Raw genomic sequence first — 18,299 nt, 5'->3', positions numbered from 1 at the left:
GCTGTTCGTTTTCTTGCTCTAATGGAAGAACACTTGCTCTTTTTAATTAACTGCATTACTAGTTCCCTTCACTGATATAGATCATTAAGTAGGTTCTCTTAAGTTCAACATTCTAGATGCAGGGAGGTAGTGGACTGTATTCACTGTATTAAGAATCTCATTCAGTAACAAGTACTTACTACAGACTAGGAGTTAAGGATAGAAAGATGCCTAAAACATGAATCTTGTTCTCAAGGGAGCTCATAGTTTCTCTCCACCCACTGTTTAAAATCAACAAGACTTTTCAACAAAATGATATGAAAATAGGCAAAGGGTCCCAGAATTTTTTCCTAGCACAAGATTTTTCTTACTGGAAGTCACTTCATTTGGTAGTAATGCCAGAAGCTATGCTACTTCACCTACCTAGGAGAAATTGGAAAATAAAAAGTATAAGCAGGGACTTTATTTTTAAATGGGAGACATATAAACTCTGTATGCACAGAAGAGCCTTAAGGCTAGCAACATGATAGGCAACGCAAAAAAAAAAAGTTCTATGATTTCACCATATTACTGCAAAATCATTAATTATTTTCTAATGGTAGACAAAAAGTTGAAAGCAAGTAAAATAAATTTGGCTTAAAATTTACAAAATTTGTGTGTAGGTTTGGTCTTTATTTCTTATGTTTCAAAATCCCTCATGTATTTAAGATGCATGCTGCAGTTAGTACAGTGCCTTTTTGACTATTTACATCACGTTCCAGTGATACTGACATTATTCTCTCAGATAAATGCATTTCTCTCACCTTGACTGGCTGCTCTTGTGATAACACCTCTTCACGTGAAAATAGAAAGAGAAAAAGAAAGAGGTGGGAGAAGCATTTATAATTTCTCACAAGTTACTGTAAGCTTTTTTCTTTTCTTTTTTTTTTTTTTTTAAAGCCCAGTTAAACCTAACTATATGAAGTGAAGAGATTTTAGTTAAAGAGAGCAGAGGTTCCCCTCCATGGTGCTCTTCAGGCAAATCGAGGTATAGAAAAGACAAAAGAGGAAGACAGAAAGAATGCCATTGTGGAGCTTGGCCTCATTTCTCCACCTAGTTTTGCTGGATTCTGGGAGCAGTAGAGTCTATTATTTGGCAGTGAACCCGGAGTAAGAGCTAAGAAACTCTTGAGAGTTAGTTAAACACTATTAATCTGATATCCTCATTTTTAAAATCGGGCTTAAACAGTTTTCAAAGTAGGCTAAAAGGAGCTTTTTTTAAATTTTGAATTATTATTATTTCTGAATTATTGTTTTTCTCCTTTTTTGTGTCAGGGGATACACAATTCTAAAGGTGTCATTTGTGGTCTCAGACCTTCCACATGCACAGAGGACTATGGAAGGGAGTGAGTCAAGTATCAGAAATACACTTATTGACATTTAGTAAACTATTTGTTCATGTATATTACTGCTTCTGACATTTATCAACGGTCTATAATTATCTTTTTTGTCATTATTTTGTCTCCTACTCTATGTAAATTTTTTTTTAAAAAGTATTATACTATTAAGTGTAAACCTTGAGAGTTACAAATTAAGATTTCAGGGAATTATGATAAATGGATCATGTTAATAGTTACTTAAAGCAGGGGTTGCAAATTGGTGGGTTACAGGTCAAGTCCAATCCATCGTGCTTCGTTTGAACAGAACAGTGCTTTGTTTTGGTTTGGGTTTTAATTGAATTTAAAGTTCTTCAGAAAGGACATGCAATCTTTACTTCCCCATTTTCCCCAGTACTCCCTATTGTCTTTAGCCTGCTGCCTCCTCATATGTGGCTACATCACCCACCTGACCCCAAAGCACCCAAGTGTGCAACCCCTGAATTAAGGAGTTTATTTAATCAACAAAAGAAAATTATAACTTGAAGGAAAAGTCCAGTTCTTTTCAGTTTTGAAGGTGCTTCTTCTAATGATTTTTCACAGGAGGTACTGAAGAAAGAACTTGGCAGACTAGAAGAATTCTTTCAGTGTACAAATACCTGTCACCTTCCTCTGAACCCTGCCCTATGCATAAAGGGAATTGATGGAGATGTAAGTCAACATATTCAGTAGATAAGTTGAGTATTTTTATTTTGAATTGTTTAGTTCATTGGATGTTTTTGAAATGGCAAAAACAATTTATAAATTATCATTGCAATTATTTAAGAAAAATGTAATTGAGTCCCATCCAAACTGTGTGTGCTCTATTTGATGCACTGTGACCAGTTGGTATCACATTAACCTCATCAGATATTTCATTGGTTTAGAAACACACTAACCAAAGTTCAGTGGAAAAAAATGAAGACACTTCTGACTGAATTGACTTATTCACAATGGTTGATTTTGCGACCCCATGCAGGCTGGTTTAATTTCATGCTTATTTAGATTATGTACATGCCCATGCCTAGGACACTAGTATATCATTAGCTATAACATCTCAGTTTTGATTCAATTTAAAATTCATTGATGCTTATGAGTCACTGTGCCATATGATATGTTTGTGATTTTACTCATGCCTGGAAAGCCCTTCCTGGTGTTGTACTCACAAACTCCTTCTCTTCCTAAGTCTCTATCAGCCACCCTTCTCTGACTTAGAATCATTCTTTCTCCATGAGCTTTATTATATTCCTTCTCAAAAGTCCAAGAGTAGAAGACTCTAATAAAGAGGATTGATAAGTGAGATTTTAAAATGAAGAGGTTAAACTCTCATGCAAGCACAATAAGTGTTACTTCACTAAAGTCGGAATACAGTCAAGAAAAACAAATTTAATAATTAGGAGAAAAATCAGACCATTAGTATGAATAGAAAAAGTTTTACTAGAAGCTTAATACTGTCACCTTTACAATTTTGCTGCTGCAAAGACACCCTACAAATTTTCCAAATATGCTGCATAGACGTATTTTGAATAATAACAAAATAAGGCATCAATTTTATAAGCTGAGATATGTCTATCTGGGCTAAAATCCAAATCATCACTGATTTAAAAAAATTGTGTGACCTTTTAGTCATTAGCAGTATGCACTGATTGATGCTTTAAAGATACATGGAAACATTTCAAAAACACAGAGTATCTTAATGTAGAAAGAACAATATATCAATAGTTCATTGAGTCCAGATGTTATTTTTTACTTCTGCTTTCTTGGTTTGTCATTGTTGTTTAAGGAATAGAAAGATTGTTTTCAATTAAAATTACATACGCATTGTGGCTTGTGCAGGCCTTGGTGAAAATTACGTATGCGTTGTGGCTTGTGCAGGCCTTGGTGATGTGGGGCACCAGCTCTAGGGAATCGTTGCTCTGAGTGTCCAGGTGAGCAGGCCATGCCAGGGGCATCACCAGTTCAGGAGTCATCACCCATAGAGCTGTGCCTGGGACCACACTCCTTCCCTACAGCAACCTGCAGCCATCGGCACTTCCCCTGAGGCTGGGAAGTGCCCCAAGTAGAGCCACCTCTTTGTCCCACTTGCTCTGGTCAGCTGTGCCTGTGTGTACAGCAGTGAGCAGGGCGGATGTGGAGGGTGATGCTCTCTCACCTGCAGAACATGTTAGTCTGTCCTCCAGTCCTGCTGAACAACGAGGAGGTCTGAAGGGACATACATCACATAGGAAGGTGCAGTAAATGCAGCAGAGTTCTAGTCAGAGTCCACATCTGGTTGGCCATCAGAGGATCCATACTGGAAAGAACCTCTGGGAGTGTAATGAGTGTAGTAAGACCTTCAGACAAACCCCTCAGCCAGTGGTTCATCTGAGAACCCACTGAGGGTACAAACCCTATGAATGTGAGAGTGTGGGAAGACTTGTCATCACTCCTCCCATCTCAATAAATACCAGAGACTCCATTACTGGGAGAAACCTCATCAAGGTGACGAATGTGTTAAAGCCTTCACTCCGCGTTCCCTGCTCATTGCTCATCAGGTAGCCTGTACTGGGGAGGGGCCTTCAGAGTGTAACGAGTGTGAGGCCTTCATGCAGAGTAGAACCGTTTTCCAGCGTCAGACACTTCACACAAGTGAGAAACGTCATGTTCAAGTGAGTGTGGGAACGCTCTCTGTTCTGTTAGAGACCTTACTGACCATCAGAGAGTTCACACTGGGGAGAAGCCTTACGGCAGTAAGGAATGTAGTAAGGCCTTCAGTCAGAGTATATGTCTTGTTTGACAGTGGATCCTCCATGCCAGGGAACAAGCACATACATGTTGGCAGTGTAGAAAAGCCTTCAGTCAGATCTCTCAACTAGTTGACCATGAGCAAATTCATACCAGAGAAAAGCCTTTTGAATGCGGCATGGCAAAATGTTCAGTCTAGTAAATGTCTTATTTTATATCACAGACTTCACACAAGCAAAAGCCGTATAAATGTGGAAAATATGCAGTCAAAACTCATACCTCATTACATATCAGAGAATTCACACTGGTTAGAAGTCCTATGAATGTAGTAGTGAGTATGGTAAGGTCTTTGTTTATAGCACCAAGCTTACAGTACATCATAGAGCCCATCTGGGGAGAAACCTGATAAATGCAGTGATTTGGGGAAAGTTATTACTGAGCTTATTGTGCATCAGAGTTCACTCTGGAGAGAAGTCCCATGAATGTAGTGAGTGTAGGAAAGCCTGCATGTATAGTCAGCATTCTATTTTAATCACCATCAGTAAACTACACTAGGGAGAAGTACTCAGGCCTGGCTCAATCCATTCTTTAGAGCATGGGTCTCCAAGACAGAGAGCAAAGGTCTTAGGTTTGGTTAAACTTTCTTTATAAGAAGAATTCTCACCCCTGTCTCTCCTTGGAACCACTAATCACAATGGACCATTTCCTGTTTCACTAAGGGGTAGATCATATGAGAGAGTGGGAATAACTGAATGCAATCCTTCTCCCCTCCTGGGAAAGTAAAGACCAGACATTTCATTTACTAATAGGTATCTTTTCCTTTTTAAAAACTGTTTTAAGTCTATTTCACTAATTTTCACTTTTCAAGACCAGAGTTTCTATCTTCCTTTCTCCATTCTAGCTTTTCTTGTCTTCCTTTCTCTATTCCAGATCTTTTATCTCACCATTTACATAAAATATCTTCCAAGACTTTGATTCATTCTTTCCTATCTCTTGGTTATGGCCATCCCAATCCACTTTTTTTTTTTTTTTTTTTTTTTTGCGGTACGCGGGCCTCTCATTGTTGTGGCCTCTCCCGATGCGGAGCACAGGCTCCGGACGCGCAGGCCCAGCGGCCATGGCTCACGGGCCTAGCCACTTTGCAGCATGTGGGATCTTCCCAGACCGGGGCACGAACCCCTGTCCCCTGCATCGGCAGGTGGACTCTCAACCACTGCGCCACCAGGGAAGCCCCCAATCCACTTTTAACTTCTACTCTAATCTAAGGTGTCCTTGTTTACCTTTTTCTACCTAGCAAACCTTTTCATTTACCTGTTTGCCAATCTATGTCTTTCACAATCTTCAAATTCAGCTCATCTCTGAAAGACTCTCTTCTTCAAATGCTTCTTCATTCAGCTGTGAAATGCATGCGTGTATACATTCATACCAACTTTTGCAGGCTCTATGAGAGGTGGATATTGTGTCTCTTTCTATTAGCATATAGTTAATGCTTTGTGCATACTAGCTGTCAAATGTATAGTATTTTTGCCATGACTCTCAAAAAATATACTGCATGTGAAAACCAAAATATTAAGCAATGAAAGCAATATAGCTGAGTGATATAATTGAGAAGAGGGGCTAAACCTCGCCCTCAGCCTTTCTTAGCCCTTTGTCTCTTCCCTGGACTTGGCATACCTCAAAGAGATCATCACTCTCCCACCCCAGCCCCCAGAATTGAATGAGGAGAATTTGAAAACCACTGATCTAAACTCTGGCCTAATACAGGGTTTCCTAATTCAATACCATGACAGAAGGTCATATGTCCCCTGATTGACTGATTCTTGCAGCAGGAATTCATTACTTAACAAGCAGCCTCATCCTTTTACTATAAAACTCAAATTGATTCAGTAAACAAGGGTTTCTGTTTGCTTAGGGATTAGGTTAGATTTATGTTGACAGATTAAGAAATAGATCCTTTCCTCTCAACTTCTACTGATTTCAGACTTATCAGAAATAATGATATTCAAACTGATCCTTCAAAATATATTGATGTCATATTTTACTAAGTTGATGAATTGAAAGTATCGAGTCCTTTTGCTTTCTTTAGTATTGATTTAATAATTTTTGCTGTCAACATGAACTCTCTAATAACCTAAAGACATATAGCCTTTTAACACTCAAACAGTTGTAAGCACATAAAAGGAAAATAATGGACAGTAGTCGATATCATAAAACTGAAAATAGAAATGTAAAGTATAATTGAAAGAAACGAGAATAGGAAATATATGTTGTACTGTTACTTGTAAAGATAAGAAAATGTTCATTAGCAAAAAGTGAAAAAGAATGCATTAATCTTTTTGAAGTACCCGATTAGTGTCAGACACTGTAAAAGGTATTTTATATCCATTAGCTCATATACCTATTACAAAAATGTGTGAGGTAAGAGTTTTATCCCTGTTTTACAGTGGGATACAAACATTTAAGTAACTTGTCCAAGGTCTTACAGCTGATAAGTTACAGAGTCCAAATTTGAACTCAGGTCTTTGTTAATTCTATATGCATGTTTCCTTAAAGTATGCTGCAGGGCAGAAAGAATGAAAAGGAAATATATTTTTTTAAATAGCGATTTCATCTTTTAGATATTAACTAACTAGCATAAGCACAATACCTACATACTACTTAGTTTATTTAAACTCCCTAAACATCATCACTGTTTAGTGAGAAAAAAATGTAGTTGAAGATTTACAACCTGCCGAAAAGCTGGCATTTTTAGTTTACAAATAAAGACTTTGGTTGGTAGACTAAAGTCTTTTTTTTAAGAAATATGTTTCTTTGTTCCAAAGTGTGAGAATTATTCATATGTGTTACATTTGCTCATATAACAAATTCTGCAAGGGGCCATGATTGCAAGGAAACTGTTCTTTTTGCTTTGTTTTGCTCACCATTTTTCTCTTCTTTTTGTCCCATAGGCATGTTCATATTTCACATCTAATGCTTTGCCATTGAAGATTACTTTCATTAATGCTAATCCAATGGGCAAAAACATCAGCGTCATTTTTAAGGTACAGTAGCCCTCCTGAAACATCAAATTGATTCCATTGGTAGAACTATTGATTTATTACTCACAAAAAGAAATTATTATAGCTCTTTTCCTCTGGCAGCAGCACAGAAGATTCCAGTTATTTTTGATTCTGCATTTTTACAGAATTATAGTACATGCCAAACTATGATTGGCAATAAATCAAACATTACTGGCTCAAAGCCAATGAATCTTCAGTGCAAAACTCCGGGAGGTATGTTTCAATAAATGAAATAATGCAATCATTTTTGAGTAATACAGAAAGCAGAATTGTGGTAAAGTTCCTAGGGGGAGAGTCTTCCTTTGGTCTAGATACTAAGTTCGAATCAAAATTAGCTGAAACTCAAATGACACGATTTAGCACAAAATTCTTATCTGTAAGCACTTGCTTATTTTAGTAATTTGGGTTGTTGTCTTCTTTTTAAATAAAATATAAATAAGGGCCATATCAGTCTTTGTCACGCATCCCATGGGACAATAGAGTAAAAGGACAAGAGTAAAAGTCAAGTAGGAAAAAGGGACAGAAAAAGGAGCTGTAAGTAAAAATAAGCATTTGCCAGTCGTTCAGTTAAATTTGATAAGTTATTCAGCCAAACCAGACAACAAGGTTACAGAGTGGAATTTTTGTTAGATTCTGACTAGTTTTGAAGATAATGATTAACATACCTATACTTTTGCTGTGATCTGTGTAAACCTCAAGCATTAATGTTCCCCCGGCACTGCATTTTTGGTGAAGAAAAAAGAAGAACACAAAATCTCATCTTGGCAATAGTCTTCTGCATATAATTTAGAAAGCATTTTCAAAACCAAGCCTCTTATTAGTTAAAAGCATAGAACTGTCCTTCACCTTTGGACATATTCCATGTCCTTCACCTATGCTAGAAAAACACTCCTTTATCATTTCTTATTATTATCAAAGGCTGTTTACTCTGAAAACTTCTTAACTGCCTTCATAACGAGAGAAGTCAATGATTCAAAGTCTGATGAATTCTATGTGTGCTATTTATACTCCCAGTCAAGAAGCTCTTGGTCGTCTAACTGTATATCAGTGCATGAATTTATGGTACATCAAATAATGTTTCCCTTAGAGATTTCACTTGGCTGAGTTTGAAATTTGCATAAACATTCGTCCAACCTCTCTTCACCAGACTTTGAGGTTAAGACATTGCACATGGATAATAAATTGAAAGATTATTATCAGGGAACAACATTCCAAGCAGCTTCTAATTTAATGGCTAAAGCTTCTGTAATCATTTAAAAGAAAGTTCTCATTTTCTTTGATCTTCTATCAGAAACACAAGGTATTCTTAGTGCTAATAAAACAATTGAAACCACCCTAAGTCAGGCTGGAAAATTATTCAAGGAAGGAAATCACATATACCATATTTGAAAGCCTTTAATAGAATTCAAGGAGAAACCCGGAGTCTATAATTTTGTTTTTAACAGGCTGGAGATGATCTTCGTCAGGATATGCTTGTCCTGCAGATTATTCGTGTGATGGACAATATTTGGCTGCAGGAGGGCCTGGATATGCAAATGATCATTTATAGATGTCTATCCACAGGAAAAGGCCAAGGTCGGTATAGATTAGAAAGCTGTTTGACTTACATTATTTATCTCACGCATTCATCAGTAATATGCCCCCAGAGTTGCCACAGCTTTCATTTTAGATTACAAATTTTAAAATCCAAAGAACTAAACCTGGTCATTCTTCTTTTTTACAAAGAATTATTTTCAAAAACAATAAGCCAAAATGATTTATGTAAAGCATAATGTCCTTCTAGATATTAATTAGGACTCTTGACAACTCAAATGTTAACTGTAATATCCTTTTGTGTGTCCTTAAGGGTTAGTTACATTAATGATTAACTCATATTTGTTTCTCTCTTTCTAAGCTGATAATAGAAAAGTCTACTCATTCAAAAAATACAATTGTTGCCTATTAACACAAAATTTACAAAGTTGCAAATGCTTAAAGGAGTTCTGAAAATTCTAAATACATTATAAACATGCATTCAATTTCTAAAAGACTTTTGAGTAAAGTGTAATATCAACAGTCAAAGATGACCATTCATGCAAACTTAGAGCATACTTTTAGCATTTCTCTTCCTTAATAAAAGCCAGGCCACTAATATGGAAATATAATTACATTTATACACATTTTCAATGAAAATAATCCACCCTAATAATTACTCAAACATCAGAGGTAAAAGTTCTACTTAATTACAATCATGCTGAATTGAAGAAATAATTTCTAGGATATCATATAATTTTTTTTACATGGGGCCATTGCCACTTAGCATTTCATTAAATTAATTAGTATGAATTATAGCAGATGCATCTGCATAAACAAAGGGATAAAAATACCATAGAACTGGAAAGGGGACCTAGAACTATGTTGTCTTTTTTTTTTTTTTTTCTTTTTTAATTCAAACAGAACTACAGTTTAAACCCATCATCTCAAAAGAGAAACTGTCATTGCCTGGCCCTCCAGTTCCTGAGGTCCCACTGCGAGGCTCAGTACCCCAGCCAACAGTGACTCAAGATTTTGGAAACTAAGCATGGAAGCACCTCCTACTTAGCTTAACTTGCAATTGGATACTTCAGGACTACTGTTAAAAGCCATACTGCCCAATTACTTTGATTCTGATAACAGGGCCCTTGTTTCCATGCCAAGTATCCCACTCCTGAACTCCTTCTAAAGTTCTAGTTCCTAAAAGTCTTTTATTACTGCTACTCTGAGATCATTATTCCTTGAGTTTTTCTCTCCCTTTTCTCACGTAAATGACCTAATTCTTTCATATCCTAATATGTTTAAAGGGTAAGAATAAACCTTAGATGAAGCAAGCTGAGCTTTTTGGTGTCACGTGGATTACTTTTTCTTCAGAAATTGAATACAACACCAGCCTCAGTGGAATTCTTCAATTCCATCTACTCATTTCTCTGTTTATAATCATAGGAAGTAATGGAGGCTAAGACTTTTAAAGTTAATAAAATAATCCAGCAGAAATAACTCTAGACTTGCCCAAAGTTACAGATGTCACAAGACAGACAAATTATTCTTTCCCGCTATCTACCAACAATTTCTTTGGTTGTAAGATTGTACTGGAAAGATACTTCTTCAAGAAAAATGGAGATCATTAAAGCAAATGTCTTCTTTTAAGAGATTAGTTTCCATTTTTAATCAGGTTCCAAGGCTTATTGCATATCTACTGTTGACATCCCTCAAGAAATGTCACAAAGTAAGATAGGGAATATTAAAATGACCTAAACAGGGCTGCTGCCCTTAAGGAGAGCATACTCCAGGCCACAAGTTTACATGGCTTTATCAACATTATTGTTGACTATAATTCTTATGACTACTTTGTATATGATGTTGTAGGAACTTTGGGAGAGATTATCAGAGCAGATAAAAATTCTTTAGGATTTATTTCATTGCTCTAAATTTGCTCCAGATTTGATGGACATAAAAATTACTTCGGAGAGTTGGAGCAGCTATATCTAGGACCCAAGCAGGATGCTATATCAGGCTCTTCACTGGGGAGGGTTGGGGAGGGGACGGAGGGTGGGGGACTGAGACTCAAGTCTCAGTGATTGCAAAAAGCTGCTCTGGAGTTTCTCATGCACACCTTTTTGAGAACCAGTGCCTTGTGTGATACCATCTTGAAAAGTTTTGTCCCTAAGAACCTTGCTACTTAAAGTATGACCTGTGGACCAGGAGCATTGACATCACCTGGGAGCTTGTTAGAAACTCAGAATCTCAGACCCTACTCCCACCCTACTAAATCAGAACCTACATTTTAACAAGATCCCCAAGTAATACATATGGGCATTAAATTTTGAGGAATCTGCATTAGAGAGCTATGGGAATGGAGCCACACATATTACTGTGCACAGAATTATGCTAGAAGTATTTAAAAAGTGTGTGATACATACTAGCTTAAAATGTATGAAATGTAATTTATGGTTTTAATTAATGAGCAGAATTTAGCCATCATGATTGTTATAAATTAGGTGCAAAGTTTTCTGGGTAGTCAACAATGAAAGATATGACAAATGGCTTGGGATTTAGCAATGATTAACTCCCTGAAGACAAATGTGGTCTGAGGAGTAACTGACATTGCTACAGCACCCTATCTAAAGGGTGCAGTAATCTAAGTCCTAATTTGGGGCATGGTCAGATGCAAGGTGGCAATGAGGCATGCAGGAACCAGGTAGAAGGTCGTTTTGTGTTAGGAAGTGTTAAATGGAGGAACTGGAAAAATGAGGGAAAATTTCAGGATTAGAAAGTAGAATTATATTACTCTTTTTAGAGTTATTATATTACTGTTAAATGCAGCGCTTTACATTTGCTATCTCACTTAATAAGCACAAGAAAACTAGCACAAGAGCTGAATACTGTTGGGGGAGAAGGGAGAAGTGTTATGATATTAAAGATATGCCCAGGATTTATCTCTGGGATGTTACATCTCCTTTTTTCTTTTTGTTTTTAACAAATAGATTTTAATAGGTTGTTTTTGCAGCATTCAATTCCCACTTTCCATGTTTGTTTCTTTCTAATAAGGCAATGTATCAATAGATGCCTAACGGTCATGATTGGGCTGGGCTGGGCTATTGGATATTAAGAGATTAAGGCTGAAGAGAGAGAGAGAGAGAGAGAGAGAGAGATTAAGCCTGCAACCAGCTGCCACTGGCCAAATCCAGCACTGAGAAATGTTTTGCTTACCATTACAGTGATCTTCTTGTTTGTTGTTTAATTTGAATATTTTTAAGGTAGACCATGAAATAGTCAATTTTTAAAACTTAATCTTCTCTCTTTTCATATAGTTCCATTTATGTCCCTGGTTCCTTTGGGCATTTGTGTTTTCAACTCTTGCAGTTGTCAAGATTGTGGAAATCAGAAATTCTAGACTTTAATTTCTTTCAATGACTTTATTTATAGAACTGTGCATTACAGGTTGCTTTGTGGACATTAGTCCTGGGAGAATTTTAAATACTGGGTTTAAATTGCTGTTCTGTGCAGAATAAAAATCAGAAGGCTTGAAAATATTTACATTCCAATAACCTTAGGAACACAATGAAAAGAAGCCTTGATGGATGCATGGCTAGTGGGGCAAAGCTCCTATTGAAGTTCAATCAATATATGCTCCCTTAAAAAGATTGTTATCATAGTTTCACTTTAATGCAGACTGAGAAGGAAGAAGCAGGTGGTTCTGTACATGTTCACTGCAGAGTTACTCTGTTCACTCCTAGAAATGAAACGTTGAACAGTGAAGCTTTTATTAACCTGAACATTGATTTTTATAATATATTTGAAATATTTGTCACGGAGGTTGTATTTGATTCACTTACGTTATAAATATGCTTGTTACACAAGTTTGAATGTCCTCCCTTAAACTGTAAATGAATGCACAAGCCATATGTTAATTAATTCACTGCTCTATTGACTCAGTGGGGTCGCTGGGAGACCATCTAGATTTGCTCTCTACTGTAGTTCTAGAAAAATATTAAAGCAGCTCTGATACATCTGATCCAAACACAAGTAGCCTCATTGCTCCCTAGGATTTAGGAAAAATTAGAAGCAATACCATCTAGGTAAAACTCCTTCAGAGAAGAAGGTTGGGAAATAAAAAGGGTAATCCGAGTAGTGCTGGCAAGTATTGATGTTGTTACCTATATCAAGATGCCTTTCCTAAGTATCCCTCATCCTGTAAAGAAAGAAGTATTTCCATAATCTCTTTTTTATCAACCAGGATTGGTGCAGATGGTGCCCGATGCTATAACCCTCGCGAAAATCCATCGCCATTCTGGACTGATAGGACCACTGAAAGAAAATACAATCAAAAAATGGTTCAGTCAGCACAACCATTTAAAGGTGGATTATGAAAAGGTTTGTCCTTCTGCAGCAAATTTTAAATAATGTACTTAAATAAGGATATACTCTGGCTCATTAGATATTCTGATTTATGAAAAAGTAAATTAAGTACATCTTGAGGTCTGATTCATTCATTCATCAGCATAGTAATAATGACACAGTTTAAATGGTATATTACCTAGATAACAATTTCTGTGTCTGGTTTTCCCTCTGGGTGGAATTCTGGGCTATCAATAAAGACTCTCTTTGCTCAGCGGCTTCCCTTACAGCAATCTCACCTGAGATGATGCTCCTGAAAACTACCTCCTTCATGTTACCTGTGCCTATTTGTACACAACCTATACTTTCTATAAATTTCCCTCCTTCCATTGCAATGTATTTCTTCTTCCAAGTTCTGTTTTTTCATGCCTCATTCTTTCAGTGTTTGCGGAATACCTAATAGAGTTTTTATTTTTTTGTATCTCAGAACTTTACAAAATGTATACTATTCCATTTGACTGCCAACATTTTTCCCACTTTACCTTGGCATCTAGCCTGCAGTCTACAATTGTACAGGTTCCGCCCTCTACCAGGGCTCCCAGATTAGGGGATGAGTTGGCTGGAGCCAGGCCTTGTTTCATTTGCCAAGGCATGAACTGGTACAGCTGCCCCAGAGGCAGGGGCACCTTTATGCTAATTCACACAAGGATGCAATATGGGCCAGCATTAGATTTGCTCAGAACTGTCCTGAGCACTAAACATTCCTCATTCTAGGAAACTCCTCAGTCCTGGGCAAACTGGAAGGTTTGGTCACCCTAGCTGACCTGGGCCATGAAAGAGAGATCCAAGAGTTCATCTACTCCAGACTTCTGTGAGATTGGAATAGAGCAGACTACAGGTTTTGGAGGCCAAGTAACAGGGAATTAGATGAGATTATCTAGAAATCTATTTTTTAGCCATTCCCCAAATTGTAACTTGAGTTAGGCACAAACCCCTGGAGTTATATTGTTTGGGGTGTTTCCATGTACATTTGATGTTCTTAACCACCATGTGAAGGACATATTTTATTATCTTCACTTTATAAGTAGAGAAAATCTAGACAGACAGATTAAAGACTTTCTCAGGCACCTGGGATACCTGGAAATAAGGTGTCCTGGCATGTAGTCCAGCCACGTGGTCTTCCACTCGCTAGTTGAGGAGGCCCATACCTGTGGCTCAGCCAGTCACTTGTGCTTACACTCATCGTTGCATCATCGATCAAAACAATGAATACCCAGGAGACAGTTTTTTTGAAAAAAGAGTAATTTTGGCAAGAAACCTCTGTCCATTAAAGAGACATAAGCCACAACTAACTTAGTGGAATCTGCTTCTACCCGCACAAGCGTTCACTGGTATATACTGTACCAAAACCTTTTGGGGCATTAACTGGATGACATATTTGTAGGATAAATATAAAGTGTTACAGATATCTCAATGTAGTTTTTTCTGTGTTAAAAATTTCAGATATTCAAAAATTAATATTTTAAATTTCTATGGGAATAGGCAATACTGGACCATATTGTTCCTTCTTCTTTTATCTTGAAAAAAGCTATCCACTATTGTACCTTTGCGACATTAAAAAATAACACTAAGAATCCTCTTTAATAAACTGAAAATTAGTTTTAACTGAATGAAAGTTATTTTCTCCCATTTCAACAAAAACACTCATTAGGCTAAAGAACAGATTGCTTCATGTTCTTCTGTAGCATATCAAGAAACAACCATTTAATCATATCCACTCAGCTGAGATGTAGAATTGGTTCTTGATTAGAGAATTTTGCTTTTTATCGTACTTTTACCATTACCTCTGTGTTTGCTCATTTTTTGTGTGTGTTATTATTTTTCAACCGATTAGGCCTTGAGGAACTTTTTCTATTCCTGTGCTGGCTGGTGTGTGGTAACGTTCATCCTGGGAGTCTGTGACCGTCACAATGACAATATCATGCTGACAAAGTCAGGCCACATGTTTCATATTGACTTTGGAAAATTCCTGGGCCATGCACAAACATTTGGAGGGATAAAAAGGTCAGTGCTCAAATAATGTTTATTAATGTAATTAAGCAATCTCCCGGAGTGATATATAACATGTAATGGCATAGAAACCCAGCAGATGACTTGTTCCCCATCTCTCAAATTCCCCAAGATAATGTAAACATGATTATGTATCTAATAACATTGAAGGAAAGATTTTTTTCGATAGACTGTTAATGGAACAAATTAGGTTTCCTCAAGTTGTTAGTACACTAAATTGGCCTTCTCCCACAGGATATTAATACTGCTCCCGTCTGAATTGTACGAAATATGATATGTTCATTTTCTTATAAGCCTTGAATGGACAACGAGGCCTGAGTTCGTGGTCTCAATACATCTGGTATATTGCCCATAACAATCACCAGCCTGGTCTACATGTAAAATGAGCACACTTCCTGCACTAAATTAGGCTTGAATTATTCCAAAAATATTTAGTAAGCATCTACCATTCAAGACTCTGGGGATACAACAAAGCAGATACAAACCCTGATCTCTTTCTAGTAGGGATGATAGACATTAAAAAAGATAACACGAGGAAATGAGGAGTTTCATTTCTTACTAAGAAACTAAAGCAGAGAAATGGGATAGAAATTAACAGGGGCAGGGATGCTCTTTTAAAGAGGCCTCCTTAAAGAAATGAGAGCTGTATAGTGAGTAATCACCTTGTGGAGATCCATGAGAAGAGTATTTCAGGAAGAGAGAACAGCAAAAATAACAGCCATGAGTATGGACTAAGCAGGCATGTTCCAGTGACAGCAAGAAAGCCTGGGGCCTGGAGGTGCAATAAAGAGGGACGGGTAGTAGGACGGAAAGATAAAGGGTTTGGTGGAGGCCAGATCAAGTAGGGCACTGAGGACATGGTGCAGAGGTTGGCTTTTACTTTACGTTCAGAAGCAAACCATTGATGGATTTCAGTGGATTTCAAAGCTCTCGGCTGCTGTCCTGTCAAGTAATGAGACCAGTTAGAAGGCTATTGCAATAGTTAAGGCAAGACCTTAATGGTAAAGAAGTGGCAAAAACTGACAGATTCAGAATATATTTTGGAATCTGAACCACAGGACCTGCTAATTGATTGGCATTGGCAGTCATTAATGGGCTGGGAAAATGGGCCCGGTAAGTAGAAGAAAGGAAAATATTCAAGGATGACTCCTGGATTTTTGTTCTTAGCAAACAATTATATCATTTACTGAAAAGGAAAAGACTGGTGGTTGAATAGGTTTTTGTTTTATTTTATTTGAGCTGGGGGTAAGGGAACCAGAAATCTAAGACTGAAAGTCCCTTGCTCCAAAAAAGGATACTTCATATTAAAGTAGAAATGGGATCAGACCATTCCAAAGACTAATCAGTCACTTTTAGCTAAAAATAGCTTTTCAAAAGAGGAAATAAAAGTCTCCTACAATATAACAAGATGAATTTTCACTAGATGGTCATAATCTGGTATTAAAATGCCAATATAAACTACATAACAAGGTTTAATTCTTATAAACTGATAGCTTCTATTTTGTGGAGGCATACAAATGGAATTGTCTCACTTTTTATTATTTTCAGTACATTGCCTTCTATAATGAATAAGCTCAGGAAGAGTCACCACATATTCATTCATTCCTTACACATCTGTTGAGGATGGTCTGTGTGCCAAGCACTGTGATAAACCTTGGGGATACAAAGATGAATAATACACATTTACCACCTCAGTGGGGCTTACTCTTTCTTTAAAATACTGGGAAGACAGACACATAAATAATTACTCCAGAATGTGGTGAGGGCAGAGATAGAGGTATAGACAATTAGAACATCACAGAGGAGGGATACCTGGTATAAAGGACAAATGTTAATTAACATATACGAGCATATTGCATAATTTACTCATTTAACACTTTCCCTAAATCCACTCTTTCCTAGAAATTTAAAGATTAGATTAAAACTGTAACATTTTTATTTTGCTGTATTGTCCACTGAGAATTCGGGTTAACCCCCTTATTCATTTATTCGACCAGCATCTGTGTTGACCATGGGGGTGGTTAAAAGATGCATAAAGATATTCCAGCTCTACAGAAAAAGTTTCAGTTGGGGAAACTTACAAAGTAAAGAACAAGTTACTAAACAATATAGTAAGTGCTATAATAGAGATATGCACCAAGGTCTGTAGAAAAGATGGAGCCCAATTGTTTGTTTGTTGATGTTACAGCAGCTACTGCTACTTCTGAAGTACAGCAATTTAAATCTATCTTATGCAACCGTTATGGAGGTCCTGAAAATGTGCCCAGCACAGAGCCTCACTTATAGTAGGTTCTTAATATTGTTTGCTGAATTAGTCAGCCAATAAACTATTCACAGGTCAGCCTTCAACCTTTCAATAATTATTAATTGGATGAAAGAAAATGAAGTTGGCCCTGTCTTCCCTTGAGATTATTGATTATTGAGCACCAGCTAAGGAGGCCAACTGCAGCATTATTACCCATTTGGATTATTGTTTGCAGGATTCTGTCTCCACCAATGGCTATGTAAGACTCATTGGCAATGTCTCCTTGGATTTCTTTCTTGATACTGATACTTCTGCCCTGAGTTTCTTTAATGGTTAAACTGAACTATGTCTACTCCCTATTACTCACTATATATTTTGAATTATAGGCAGCATCTAATAATTTTCTTCAAAGTCTCTTTCAGTTGTTTCTGGGGTTCATTTGATTGTTGATTCATTAGGCAACTGATGTCTTCCATCCTAGGTCCACCGGTTGTTCTTCTTTGTTGCTAGGTGGACAAAGGTCTCATAAATCAGGCCTCTGAATCCCCCTAGGATAAATGAACATTCTTATTTGTACTACACTTATTACATATAAAACTTATCTCTAGAGAAAAGCCAGCTCCACCTAGCTTCTTCTGTACACATACTAGATATATTAATAAACACTCCTTAATATACAAAGCCAGGTTTGTAAATCATGCCCTATGACTATCCTGATCTCCCATAACCTAGCAAGGCCATATAAATGCCCCAGTAATAAACAGCAATAAGCCAGGATCATACTCCTTAACATAAAATGCAGCACCCGCAGGGAGTAAAGAGCATATGTATCCCAGACACATGTGTTTCTCCTATTGTCTACTCCTTAAAAACATGGGGAAGGGAAGCATTTGTGTGACTTTTTATGGTTTACAAAGTGTCACTAACATACATTAACTGATTTTTCATAATAAGTAAAATTGCTCAACCTCACAT

At 37.0% G+C, this 18,299-nt stretch overlaps 1 protein-coding gene across 6 annotated transcripts in view; it reads left to right on the top strand.

The window, feature by feature from the left end:
- PIK3C2G (phosphatidylinositol-4-phosphate 3-kinase catalytic subunit type 2 gamma) overlaps positions 1 to 18,299 on the top strand; it is a 366,119-nt gene that overhangs the window by 205,521 nt on the left and 142,299 nt on the right. For all 6 annotated transcript variants that reach the window (XM_019936917.3, XM_019936884.3, XM_073788986.1 and 3 more), the window contains 5 exons: positions 1,938 to 2,045; positions 7,046 to 7,138; positions 8,602 to 8,731; positions 12,909 to 13,045; positions 14,904 to 15,073. In XM_019936917.3, the coding sequence (XP_019792476.2) occupies positions 1,938 to 2,045; positions 7,046 to 7,138; positions 8,602 to 8,731; positions 12,909 to 13,045; positions 14,904 to 15,073 (638 nt within the window). The remainder of the gene's footprint in view (positions 1 to 1,937; positions 2,046 to 7,045; positions 7,139 to 8,601; positions 8,732 to 12,908; positions 13,046 to 14,903; positions 15,074 to 18,299) is intronic.

Source organism: Tursiops truncatus, chromosome 11 (genome assembly GCF_011762595.2).
Source record: "Tursiops truncatus isolate mTurTru1 chromosome 11, mTurTru1.mat.Y, whole genome shotgun sequence".
In the NCBI taxonomy this organism is placed as follows: domain Eukaryota; kingdom Metazoa; phylum Chordata; class Mammalia; order Artiodactyla; family Delphinidae; genus Tursiops; species Tursiops truncatus.
Note: the sequence above shows the minus strand (reverse complement) of the source record. Positions and strands in the feature narration are given on the sequence as shown.